General features: G+C 46.8%; 1 protein-coding gene across 1 annotated transcript in view; it reads right to left on the reverse strand.

Moving 5' to 3' along the window:
• The window catches only part of LOC140389035 (uncharacterized), a 338,021-nt gene that overhangs the window by 261,392 nt on the left and 62,380 nt on the right, over nt 1-14,249 (reverse strand). The window contains exon 2 of the mRNA XM_072473199.1: nt 3,757-3,798. Coding sequence (XP_072329300.1) covers nt 3,757-3,798 — 42 coding nt within the window. The remainder of the gene's footprint in view (nt 1-3,756; nt 3,799-14,249) is intronic.

Below are 14,249 nucleotides of genomic sequence, written 5' to 3' on the forward strand. Positions count from 1 at the left end.
TCGACCTGCTCTCGTAGCCACAGTATAAATATGGTTAGTGCAGTCCAGTTTAGTTTCTGATCAATGTTAACCCCCCAGGATGTTGATTGTGGTGCATTCAGTGATGGTAATGCCATTGAATGTCAAGGGATGGGGTTAGATCCGCTCTTGTAGGCGATAGTCTTTGCCTGGCATTGTGCGGCGCAAATTAAACTTGCCAGTTTTCAGCCCAAGCCTGGATATTGTCCAGGCCATGCTGCATTTGGACATGGACTGCTTCATTATCTGAGGAATGCGAATGGTGCTGAACATTGTATATTCACCCACAAACATCCCCACTTCTGACCTTATGATGGAAGGGAGGTTATTGAGTGAGGTCTGAAGATGGTTGGTGAGGACACTACCCTGAGGAACTCCTGCAGTGCTGTCCTGGAGCTGAGATGATTGACCTCCAACAACCACAACCATCTTCCTTTGTGTCAGGTATGACTCCAACCAGTAGTGAGTTTCAGCTCGGATTCTCATTGACTCGTTTTGCTCAGGTCCTTGATGCCATACTCGGTTTCAACCTGCCTTGATGTCAAGGTAAGTCATTTTCACCTCACCTCTGGCATTCAGCTCTTTTGTCCATGTTTGAACTAAGGCTGCAATGAGGTTAGGAGCTGAATGACCTAGGAACCCAAACTGAGCGTCCATGAGCAGGTTATTGTTGAGTAAGTGCCGCTTGATAGCACAATTGATAACTCCTTCCATCACTTTGCTGATGGAGTGTAGACTGATAGGATGGTATTTGGCTGGGTTGCATTTGTCCTGTTTCTTGTGCACAGACACATCTAGGCAATTTTCCACATTGCCGAGTAGTTGCAGTGTTGCAGCTGTACTGGAACAGATTGGCTAGGCGTGCAACAAGTTCTGGAGCACATGTCTTCAGGACTATTTCCGGAATATTGTCAGTGCCCATAGCCTTTGCAGGGTCCAGTGCCTTCAGCTGTTTCTTGATATCATATGGCGAGAATTATATTGGCTGAAGACTGACATCGGTGATGCTGGGACCTCCGGAGGAGACCGAGGTGCACCTGACTGACGATTGTTGCGAATACCTCAGCCTTGTCTTTTGCACATACGTGCTGGGCTCCTCCATCAATGAGGATGGGGATACTTGTGGAGTGTCCTCCTCCAGTGAGTTATTTAATTGTCCCCCACCATTCACGGCTGGATGTGGCAGGACTGCAGAACTTAAGATCTAATGCGTTCATTGTAGAATCACTTAGCTTTGTCTATTACTTGCTGCTTATGCTTTTTGGCACACAAGTAGTCCTGCGTTGTAGCTTCACCAGTTGACACCTCATTTTTAGATATGGCTGGTGTTCCTCCTGGCATGCTCTCCTGCACTCTTCATTTAACTATAGTTAATCCCTTGGCTTGATGGTAATGGTAGAGTGGGGATTATGCTAGTCCATGTGGTTGAGTACAATTCTGCTGCTGCCTCACAGCGCCTCATGGGTGCCCAGTCTTGAGTTGCTAGATCTGTTTGACATCTATCCCATTTAGTATGGCCATAGTACCACAAAACATGATGGAGGGTATCCTCAATGTGAAGACGTGACTTTGTCTCCACAAGGACTGTGCGGTGGTAGATTGGTGAGGACGAGGTCAAGTATGTTTTTCCCTCTTGTTGGTTCCCTCACCACCTGCTGCTATGTCCTTTAGGACTCAGCCAGCTTGGTCTGTGGTGGTACTACTGAGCCACTCTTGGTGATGGACACTGAAGTCCTCCAGAGTATATTCTGTGCCACCCAAAGTGCTTCCTCCAAGTGGTGCTCAACATGGAGTCAGGAGGTGAGTCACGGAGGAGTAGTAATTTATCAGCTGATGGTGGCCGATACGTGGTAATCAGCAGGACGTTTCCTTGCCCATGATTAACCTGAAGCGATGTGGTCTTCTGTGACCCCTGGGGAAACACAAGTGAAGATCACTTTGCAGCACGGTAGCACAGTGGTTAGCACAGTTGTTTCATATCTCCAGGGTCCCAGGTTCGATTCCCGGCCGGGTCACTGTCTGTGCAGAGTCCGTATGTCCTCCCCGTGTCTGCGTGGATTTCCTCCAGGTGCTCCAGTTTCCTCCCACAGCCCAAAGATGTGCAGGTTAGGTGGATTGGCCATGCTTAATTGCCCTTAGTGTCCAAAAAAAGATTAGGTGGGGTTACTGGCCTACAGGGATAGAGTGGAAGTGTAGGGTTAAATAGCATGCTCTTTCCAAGGGCCGCTGCAGACTTGATGGGCCGAATGGCCTCCTTCTGCACAAGTAAATTCTATGGAATCATCTTCTCTTCTGGAAAACAACTATTCACCATGTTCATGTCACTCAGCAAACAATATCCATACTGCCACTTTTCCTCTTAATCCACAGGTTTCAGCTTTGCTGGCAAGCTGTTATGTGGCACTTTATCAAGCGCCTTTTAAAAGTCCGCAAACACAGCCCATTGTCTTCCATCCCTATTCATCATTTCACACTTTCTTCAAATTCTTCTCATTTATTCTGCCGATGCTTCACTGTATCACAGTTTTCTCTTGTTGCATTGCCCATAGATTGTTTCCACTCCTCTTGATCCAAGAATCGATCGCTCAAAACAATGTAGTGCCCTAACAGTGCTCCCGAAACAAGGATTTTCTGAGAACTTCAGCATGAGCTCCAATTGCCTGGTTGGTTTTACAATACAAAGGGAAGCTTTCAGACTGCAGTTAAAAAAACTGCCCTGACCTTTCGCCATATCTTCTGTATTGTTCCTTTAAAAATGCTTAGATAATTTCAAATGCAAAGAGTCAGTTTTAAATAACACAACAGGAGAACAATATCAATGCTGGGTTGAATCAATATCAATATACGATAAACCAGTTGTTTAGCAAGTCAGGACCATTCTTAAAAATATACTTAATAATGGCCTGACAAAAAAAATGCTACCTTAAATTAGGTACAGCAAAACAAAAGGAGGGGTTTATTCTGGCGAAACCTCAAAGTTGTTAGAAATACAACACAAAAAGGTGGAAGTCAATATTGGATACATCAGAACAAGATTAATACATTGTAGGTTTGCAATTCGCCAAGACTCCATTTGCAGCAACTTCCAAACCCATGACTTCTACTATCTAACAGGACAAGGGCAACAGATGGATGGGAACACCACCACCTAAAAGATCTCCTCCAAGTGACACAACATCCTGACTTGGAACTATACTGCTGTTCCATCACTGTCACGGTGTCCAAATTCTGGAACTCCTTACCTAACAGCACTCTGGGTGCACCTACATCAAATGGACTGCAGAGGTTCAAGTGCGGCCTCAACCGGGACCTGGGATTCATGTCGCATTACATTCATCCCCCACCATCTGGCCTGCAAAATCCTACCAACTGTCCTGGCTTGACACAATTCACACCTCTTTAACCTGGGGTTACCCCACCTCTGGATCTGTAAAGATTTAATCACCTGCTAATGCTCGCATTCCAAGCATTGTCTGGCATCTTTGAATCTGTCTATATATATGTTTCTGGAACATACCTCTTCATTCACCTGAGGAAGGAGCAGCGCTCCGAAAGCTAGTGACATCGAAACAAACCTGTTGGACTTTAACCTGGTGTTGTAAAACTTCTTACGAGGTTCAAGAAGGCAGTTCACCACTACCTTCTTCAGGGCAATTTGGAATTGGCATAAATACTGGTTTAGCCAGTGACGCCCATATCCCATGAACAAATATGAAAGTTAAAATGAAATAGACTTACCTAATATTCCTGTTCCCAAAATGCAGGCAATTGAAATGAAATCTAAAAAAAAAAAAATTCTGAATTAATTAAAGTGTTTAAATACTAAGGACGTAACTTTCCCAGCCTTTTCGCCAACAGAATCTTCCGGTTTCAGTGAACGCGGGACGTTCCCCGGCGGCAGGGTGGGGCAGCCAATCAAAACACCACAGACTTCAGCTGGACTAGAGGATCCTACCTGGAGCCAGTGGCAAGCCGCCTCTCCACTGCCGGAAAACATGCAGCAAGGGGGATCCGTAAAATCCCAGCCTATAGTTGGCATCCAATCAAAGGTCCGGATTTTGCAGACAGCGGCAAAGTAATGGTGCTCGCTGCTGACCTTGAAAAAGCTGCCAACACAGATCCAAAAATCTGTGGCATGATTTATCCCTTTCCTGACAGCAGTTTAAAGCTGCCGCCAAGTCAAGATCTCTTAGTGTGCACAGCACTGATGCCAGCAAGCAGGTAAGCAGCCAATCACATTGACGTATTCACAAACAGCAAAGCAAAAAGTTAAAACCCCTCAAATCCTTCAATTGGAACTTAAATTTTCAAATAACAAACAAAAGTTAAATATCATATTAAGATAGAAGCTGAAACAGCCTAAATTTAATATTTTTAAAGTATGTGGAATTGAACATTTTGGAGAAATTTGATGATCCACAAATATAAGATCTCAGGACCAGTGAGTGTTTAGCAGTAATTAAAAAATGAGTATGCTGCAAAGAACAATCCAGTTATAGCTCATTCAAGAAGTTTTACACCAAGAGTAACAGTTTAGAGATGGAAGTTCTCATCAATTCAATTGAATTCCCATTGATTGCAGTCTGGCATTAGCTCAACAGCGCACCCGGTGGACAAGCAGTGATTCACTGCACGTGTGCAGATTCGAGACGTTGTTGTCAGTTTCAGTGGCACAATGATGGCGAATGCTGTCAGTTTCATCGATGTTACTGCCGCAAAAACTTAGCCAATGTAACACAATTCTCACATAAGATAAAAATCAAGCTAAAATTGTCAGACAGTTGATCAGTAGTATGCAGCAAACAAAAAAAAAGACAAGCAAAACTGAACCGAAATATGCAATCATGAACTTCGTCTGGAAGCAAATTGAAGAACAGGACAGCACATCACCCAACCCTGTTTTATAGTTAGTGATGCTGCTAATGTGAAGGATTTGCCCCTACTGTCCTATCAGACTGCATTGCAGCACATTTAGATGACAGAAGTAGATTTAATGATGCAGTTGACTGTTACGGTAATTGCCGGCTTCTGTCCTCTGATCCGCGCTAACTATGGTCGGATACCACAGTCTGACTGACTCCGATTCTGTTGATTGCTGTGAAACCAGATCCCCACAATCACCACCAAGCCTTGCAATTATGGTGGTAGGAAGATTAAAATATAGCGACTCAGAGTTTCTGATCTCACAGTGGCCTGGAGAAAAATGTTTCTCAAACAAAAAGTTGGTTAAGTTCGCTCATCACATTATTGCCTCTCACAAACTGGCCAATTACGCAAACATGGCCAGAGCAAGCTGATTCCAGGTCCATAGTTTAGAAATAATTAGCTTATTTCTGGAGGAGTTCTTTTCTCAGCAGGGTCCATTACCCAAAGTCATTGAGTGTATTGTCTTGTTCCATGTCCAGCTGAATACTTGGATGATGTCTGGATGTTTGGTGACTGATTCAGGTGATATGGTCAGAAACAATCTGTATTATCGGATAAAGCTCTCCTCATGCAATGACTGCTAAATTCAGCATTAGGCAATTGGGAACTTATGAAATCATCAGGTTAGGAGGAAGCAACAGCAGCGGGAAACAGGGTTCATATCCACAACTGAAAGGGACTTCACAAGTTGGATCTTTCACATTCCCTTCTTTGCTGTAAACGGGGCAGAGTTTATTCCAATCCGTCATGGTGGGAAATATGATAGTCTGGCCTATTTAATACAGGATAGGCCATGGATCAATGACTCAGTGACGGGAAATTGCCCACAAATAAATTGGAGGTGGATTGGGGCCCATGCAAGAAACTTGCCCACTCTATGACCCTATGTCAATTAGCCAAATTGATGAACATAGATATCTGAAGATTGTGTGGTGGAGGAGATTAGAGCGATAGGGAGGGATGTGGCCATGGTGGAATTTGAAAATATGAATGAGAATTTTAAACTAAAGACATTGGTTGACCAGGAACCAATGAGATCAGTGAGCACAGTGGGGACGATAGGAGCACAGGACTTACTGCGAGGTAATGTACCTCTTTTTAGGATACAATTGGTTGGCTTTTCCTGGTTCCACCCTAAATGTGATGGATAATTAGATACTCATTGTGTAGATCAAGGTGGAATTCCTGCCAATGACTCCAATGAAAATTAAGATGCAGGGCCTCCACCGTGGAACGTGAAGTAAGAGGCTACAGAAAATTTGCTGGAAAAGGAGACCTCCCTTTTCCTCCATTTGCCAAAGGTACGGTCACTCCCACCTCACTTTGGGCCTAAACCATGATTTACTGGGTGGACCCAGGCAGTAGCAGAATTTGGAGTGGTTAGGAAACAAAAAGGCCCAAATCTGGAATCTCATTACCATCAACATTCCCATGTGATGGATGGGAAAGGACAATTTATTAACCTTCAGTACTGCTGTACCTGAGGAAGGAAATCAAGGTCGGGTCAGTGAGCTGACAGAAACCTAACTTCCCAGTTATAACTTTCCCATTGCTGTCCAATCTAATAGCAGAGGACATCTGGTCATAAATATCTGGTTTGCAAATGAAACTTATATGCTGCAATGATCAATGACTCTAGGTACAATGGTTCTTGTGCTAATCGGACCAATAAAATATATTTTGTGGAAACGAAGTTCAGGTTTGAAGAGCAGACGTGTGTGGTGACCAAATGTTCAAAAGTTCAAATTCAATTGGAAGTCATGGAGAAAGTACGCAGAGCCTGCCTTTAGACTAAATGGCGAAGACACAATTGTTGCACAAAGTTTCTGTGAGCTGCATGCTGGCTCGGCTGGATAGGTTTTCTCATTTTACTCCTTTGGCCATGTTCTCGGATTTTGTTTCCGTAGGAATAGTTTGACAAGGAGCTCAAGGAGCTGACTCAAATGGGTACACCTATCACCCGAACAGAAAGCCATACACTTAACTGGCACAGTAGGTATCTGATGAGAACCATGTTCTCATCAGATACCTTCAGGTTTTCAGGAGTGTCAAGTTTAATGTGGCAAAAGTTAAAAGTATCAGATTTAAAACTTCCATTTTGAAAGTTTGATCAGATTTTGTCTGGAGAAATATTCATCCTTGAAACATTGGTGGAATTTTGAGCTGGGCGACATCCTTGCAGAATACTTCAAATGTGAATTGCTACAAGCAAATTTGATTTTTTTAAAGAATGCAGAATATTAATAAAATCATTTTGCCTTTTAGCACTTTTTTGCAGATAGCTTGCAGTTTATGGATTTCACGTACTGACTGCACAGTAAGTATTCCACACTATCTCTGTTAGTTAAATTGAGTTGGAATTAATAAAGTAGTTGTACAGGAATGCAGCCATAACACTGTGCTAATAATATTGCCAAAGGCACATTTAAAATAAGTAATATTCTTGATACTTCAAGGAGCTCTATACAGTTGTACACAGACTGCTGCAGAGAAGAACTTATATTTGGTTCAAATAATTGAAACAGCTTTTAAAAGCATGCCCTTTGGTTACCATATAATTTGTCAGTGTAATGTTACGGACACGAGGAGTGTTAATTTAAACAGCCCTGATTTCAGCTCTCACTACCCGTCCATAAACAGAAAGGTGTTTTTGATTTTTGACTTCCCCTTTTATAAGTAGTGGCATATTTCCCCAAACCTGTAAATTTGGAGTGTTCCAATCCTCCAAGAATAACTCGCACATTGCTTGCTCCGGCCACACCAGACTGCGCCATCCAACCCGAAGGCGTCTCGATCCACCGGATGGACCGCACGATGGCCTCAGGCAAGTTGAAGGGTGGGGGTGTGTGGTGGTATGTATTAGGGGTAATACGGTACACCATGAATGCCGAGGAGCTATTGGAGGACAGATGCTGGGTCCCGATTGGATCTGCCGCCTTCTGGGCTCCACCCAGATAGGCGGGGTATAAGAACCCGGTTTACTCCCCGCAGCTGCATTCTGTGACTGAGCTGCTGGGGAACAAGTCTGAACAAGTCTGCGCAATAGAGCCTCGATTGAAGATCTCTATGTCTCGCCTCGTGTGTGATCGATGGTGCTACGGGGTGTTTGCCTCCTCATCAACACCTCCTGGTGCTGGGATGTGGTGTCCCTAGCGTGCCTCTGCTCCCCAGACCTAGAATACCTGACTGTGAAGTGTCGCCCTTTCTACCTCCCACGTGAATGCACCTCTGTACTCATCACAGCAGTCTACATCTCACCCAGGCGGAAGTGAAGAAAGCACATGACGAACTACACTCCACCATCAACAACCAAGAAACAAACCCACCTTAAGCCCCAACAATCGTGGCTGGAGACGTCAACTAGGCCAACCTCAGGAAGCCATGATGTGGAGATGCCGGCGTTGGACTGGGGTGAGCACAATAAAAAGTCTTGCAACACCAGGTTAAAGTCCAACAGGTTTGTTTCAAACACTAGCTTTCGGAGCACTGCTCCTTCCTCAGGTGAATGAAGAGGTAGTTTCCAGAAACATATATATCGACGAATTCAAAGATGCAAAACAATGCTTAGAATGCGAGCATTTGCAATTAATTAAGTGTTTACAGATCGAGAGATAGGGGTAACCCCAGGTTAAAGAGGTGTGAATTGTCTCAAGCAAGGACAGTTGATAGGATTTCGCAAGCCTACGCCAGATGGTGGGGGGGTGAATGTAATGCAACATGAATCCCAGGTCCCGGTTGAGGCCACACTCATGTGTGCGGAATTTGGTTATACGTTTCTGCTCGGTGATTCTGCGTTGTTGCGCGTCCTGAAGGCCGCCTTGGAGAACGCTTACCCGGAGATCAGAGGCTGAATGCCCATGACTGCTGAAGTGTTCCACGACTGGAAGGGAACATTCCTGCCTGGTGATTGTCGCGCGATGTCCGTTCATTCGTTGTCGCAGCGTCTGCATGGTCTCGCCAATGTACCACGCTTCGGGACATCCTTTCCTGCAGCGTATGAGGTAGACAACGTTGGCCGAGTCGCACGAGTATGTACTGCGTACCTGGTGGGTGGTGTTCTCACGTGTAATGGTGGTATCCATGTCGATGATCTGGCACGTCTTGCAGAGATTGCCATGGCAGGGTTGTGTGGTGTCGTGGTCGCTGTTCTGAAGGCTGGGTAGTTTGCTACAAACAATGGTTTGCTTGAGGTCATGCGGTTGTTTGAAGGCAAGTAGTGGGGGTGTGGGATAACCTTGGCAAGATGTTCATCTTTATCGATGACGTGTTGAAGGCTGCGAAGAAGATGTCGTAGTTTCTCCGCTCCGGGAAAGTATTGGACGACGAAGGGTACTCTGTCAGTTGTGTCCCGTGTTTGTCTTCTGAGGAAATCGGTGCGGTTTTTTGCTGTGGCGCGTTGAAACTGTCGATCGATGAGTCGAGCGCCATATCCCGTTCGTACGAGGGCATCTTTCAGTGTCTCTAGATGTCTGTTATGCTCCTCCTCATCTGAGCAGATCCTGTGTATACGGAGGGCTTGTCCATAGGGGATGGCTTCTTTAATGTGTTTAGGGTGGAAGCTGGAGAAGTAGAGCATAGTGAGGTTATCCGTGCGCTTGCAGTAAAGCGAAGTGCTGAGGTGACCGTCCTTGATGGAGATGAGTGTGTCCAAGAATGCAACTGATTTTGGAGAGTAATCCATGGTGAGTCTGATGGTGGAATGGAACTTATTGATGTCATTGTGTAGTCATTTAAGTGATTCTTCGCCGTGGGTCCAAAGGAAACAAATGTCATTGATGTATCTGGTGTATAACGTCGGTTGAAGGTCCTGTGCGGTGAGGAGGCCTTGTTCAAACTTGTGCATGAAGATGTTGGCATATTGAGGTGCGAATTTGGTCCCCATGGCTGTTCCGTGCGTCTGGATGAAGAACTTGTTGTCGAAGGTGAAGACTTTGTGATCCAGAATGAAGAGGATGAGTTGCAGAATTGGGTCTGGAGATTGGCAGTTGTCGGTCTTGAGTACTCTGGCTGTTGCAGCAATGCCGTCGTCATGGGGGATGCTGGTGTAGAGTGCCGAGACGTCCATTGTGCCGAGGAATATTCCTGGTTCAACTGGCCCATAGGTGCTGAATTTCTGTAGGAAGTCCGTTGTGTCGCGACAGAAGCTGGGCGTACCTTGTACGATGGGTTTCAAGATGCCCTTGATGTAGCCAGAGAGGTTCTCACACAGGATCCCGTTGCCTGAAACAATAGGACGGCCTGGTGTGTTAGCCTTGTGTATTTTCGGGAGGCAGTAGAGATCTCCAAAGCGGGGAGTATGTGGGATGAGAGCACGTAGCGTGCTCTGAAGGTCTGGATCCAAGGTGTTGATCAGTCTATTGAGTTGGCGGATGTGTTCCTTGGTCAGATCTGCGGGTAACTGTCTGTAGTGTTTCTGTTTGTTGAGTTGTCAGCATACTTCTTTGCAGTAGTCCGTTCTGTTCAGTATGACGGTGGCCGCTCCTTTGTCTTCTGGTTTGATGACGATGTTGCGGTTGGTCTTGAGAGCGCGGATGGCATTGCGTTGTCCTTGGGTGACGTTCGGGGCTGTCTTGTGAATGCGACTGATAAATCTGGCATTGACGCGACTCCTGACGGCCTGAGCATACATGTCGAGTCTTGGGCAGCGGCCTTGTGGAGGGGTCCAATTCGACTCTTTCCACTCCGGTTGCCGCACCGCAGATCTCTCGGTCTGCTGTTCCGGTTCATCGGTAGTCTCCTTGGGTTCGCTGTCGGCCTCTTGGGGTCTGTGGAAGAATTCCCGAAGCCTCATTCGCCTGATGAATTCCTCCGTGTCTGCCGCGAGACTGATGGGGTCCATTTTGGTGGTGGTGCAGAAATTGAGCCCTCTGCTGAGTACTTCGATTTCGCCTGGTTGAAGGGTGTAGTCCAACAAGTTGATAATAGGTTTCCCTGTATTGTTTTCTACTGTGGTACCGGGGGAGGCTTGATTGCTGCTGGTGGTGATGCCAAGTTTCTCAAGCTTCCTCTTCTTGGTGTGCATATAGGTGGCATAGTATTGTTGTCTCATCTGGTTGGCGGTGTTCCGCAGCTGGGCTGCTGCGTCCTGAGCGCAAGTTGAGAATACGGCCTCTATCTCGGTTTCCAGGTTGCGTCATCTGCTGTCGAGCTGGCGTACGAGGTGGTTGAGGAGAGTGAGAGAGGTGCGATGGCAGAGCATTGTTTTGCATCTTTGAATTTGTCGATATATATGTTTCTGGAAAATACCTCTTCATTCACCTGAGGAAGGAGCAGTGCTCCGAAAGCTAGTGTTTGAAACAAACCTGGTGTTGTAAGACTTCTTGCTGTGCTAACCTCAGGAAGGTCCTACCCAAACTCTATCAACATATCTCCTGCCCCACCGAGGTGCAAACACCCTGGACCACTGCTACACGAGCATCAAAGGTGGCTACCGCTCCATTCCCCGACCTCACTTTGGCAAATCCGAACACAAGTCGGTACTCCTACTTCCGGCTGACAAAGAGCAACTCAAGCGTGCTGAGCCAGTCAAGAAAACCGTGCAGTGCTGATCCGAGGCATCAGAGGACACTCTCCGCGATTGCTTGAAGTCTGTGGACTGGTCCACATTCAAGCCCGCGGCATCTAATCTGGATGAGTACGCAACCACCGTCACAGACTTCATCAGTAAGTGTGTTGAGGACTGTGTACCAAAGAAGACAATACGGGTGTTCACCAATTGGAAACCCTGGCTCAACCAAAGAGTTCACTCCCTGCTGAAGTCCCGGAAGGAGGCGTTCAAGTCTGACAACCCTGACCTGTATAAGAAATCCAGGTACGACGTACGGAAAGCCATCAGGGACGCCAAAAGACAATACCGCATCAAACTAGAGTCCCAGGCCAACGACACAAACCCACAACATCTATGGCAGGGCTTACACGAGATCGCAGGTTACAAAGCAAGACCAGACAAAATATCTGGGGTTGGAGTATCCCTCCCCGATGAAGTGAACAAGTTCTATGCCCACTTTGAACAGTCAGTGCCCCCCCCCCCCCCCCCCCCCCCCCCCCCCCCCCCCCCCCCCCCCCCCCCCCCCCCCAATAGTCCTGGACACGCTAATACCCACTATTACAGCCTCAGAGGTAGGAGCTATCTTCTTGAAAGTGAACCCAACGGAGTCCCTGGGCGAGCACTCAGAGCCAGCAGTCCATTCACTGCTGGTGAATAGACCAGCTGGTGAGTCTATTCACAGACTTCTTAACATCTCACTCCTCCGCTCCGAGGTCCCCACCTTCTTCAAGAAGACTATCATAATACCAATACCAAAGAAGAAGAACCAGGAAGCCTGCCTCAACAACTACCAACCGGAGCCCTGACGTCTGTTATCATGAAATGCTTCGAGTGGCTAGTCACGAGACAGATCAACGCCAGCCTCCCAGACAGTCTTGATCCATTGCAGTTTGCCTATCACTGCAACCAGTCCACAGCAGATGTTACCTCCCTGGCTCTACAATCAACATTCGAACACCTCGACAAGAAGGACACCCACGTGAGACTGCTGTTCATAGACGACAGCTCCACCTTCAACACCTTTATCCCGACAAGACTTATAATCAAACTCTGCAATCTTGGACTTGACCCCTCCCCATGCAGCTGGATACTGGACTTCCTCACCAATAGACCGCAATCTGTCAGGATAGGGAACAGCACCTCCTCCACAATAGTCCTCAAAAGTAGGGCCCCGCAAGGTTGTATGCTCAGTCCTCTACTGTACTCCCTATAGACACACAGCTGTGTGGCAAGATTTAACTCCAACTCAATCTATAAGTTTGTGGATGATAGACTGTGGTGGGTCGTATCTCAAACAACGACCGAGGAGTTCCGCTCGACAAATGCCTCAGTGTAGCGAGAGATCGGGTCGCCATTTTTAAATGGCGTCCCAATCTCCGAGGCCCCCGACCCCCCCCCCCCCTACCGAAGCCCCAACACACTATGGGAGGGTCCCCAGCATCCCCCACACACACCCCCAACACTCACATGGGGACTGCAGACCTGATTGCACCCACGCACAAAATGCCAGCTTGGCACCTTGGCAGTGCCAGTGGGGACCCGGGTGCCAATCTGGCAGTTCCTGGGTGCCTGGGTGGCACCAGCAGGGCCAGGGTGCTACCCTGCCCAAAGGCCATGCACCTGAGGGCCTTCAATCTCCTGGGACACCCCTACGAGTGCCGTTCCGCCTGGCCACCTGGTTTGTGGAGACCAGTATTGAATGGTGCTTGCCCGAGGTCTCGGTTTAATATGCAGATTTGCTAAAGAATGATCCCATAACAATGGGCAGGATTCACATCGCAATGTCCAACACGACCTCGCGAGGCATATAGATCCCGGGAACGGGGTCTCCCAGCATTTATCGGCCATGCTGCGCTGCAGCGAGCTGCTTTTCGCACAGCGTGGCCATTAAATCGCACCCATTGTGCCTGGAGACAAATAACAATTTGGCTATTAAAATCAGCTTGGGGTATTAGGAGTCACAAGTAGCTGACGTTGACCATAGCTGACTGGGACAGACGGACTTTTATCAGGTCTGTAATTCTGGCTCAGAAATACAAATGGGTGATGCATTTCTCTGGAACTTGATTGTCAGCAGTCACAGAGGTCATTAGCAACTCCTTGCAGATATTCATCGAATCATAGAATCCCTAAAATGCAGAAAGAGGCCATTCGGCCCATTGAGTCTGCTCCGACAGTTCAAAAGAGCACCCTCTCTAGGCCCAGGTACCCACCCTATCCCTGTAACCCTTCCTATCCTTTTGGATACTAAGAGACAATTTTAGCATGGCTAATCCACCTAACCTGCACATCTTTGGACTATGGGAGGAAATCGGAGCAACCGGTGGAATACTATGAAGACATGGGGAGAATGTGTCAACTCCATGGAGGTGGTGGGGGTCCTGAGATGAGACCCCTTAAAACCAAATAGCTAGGATAACACTAGAATAGCTCCACATAAGTTCGTTTTTGAGGACTGAAACTAATCATATCCAGTAATCATTATTAACCATTAAACATGTATTCTTAGAACACAGCAGTAACAAGCATTGAACTCTTGCTAATAGTAGTACCATTTCTGAAGAAAGACAGAATCATACAGAAATAATGTGGTCAGCAGAAACACATCCAGAGTAAGCAGCTCTTATCAGCAATCCTAGGCATACCGTACAAGGACAGGCAATGGTATAGCTAGGAACCACATTCTGATATGAAGAAATAGGAGTAGGGAAGAGCAAAGGACAGTGGGTGCGAGAGTCTTGAAAAACAACAGATGGCC

Source organism: Scyliorhinus torazame, chromosome 14 (assembly GCF_047496885.1).
Source record: "Scyliorhinus torazame isolate Kashiwa2021f chromosome 14, sScyTor2.1, whole genome shotgun sequence".
Taxonomy (NCBI): Eukaryota; Metazoa; Chordata; class Chondrichthyes; order Carcharhiniformes; family Scyliorhinidae; genus Scyliorhinus; species Scyliorhinus torazame.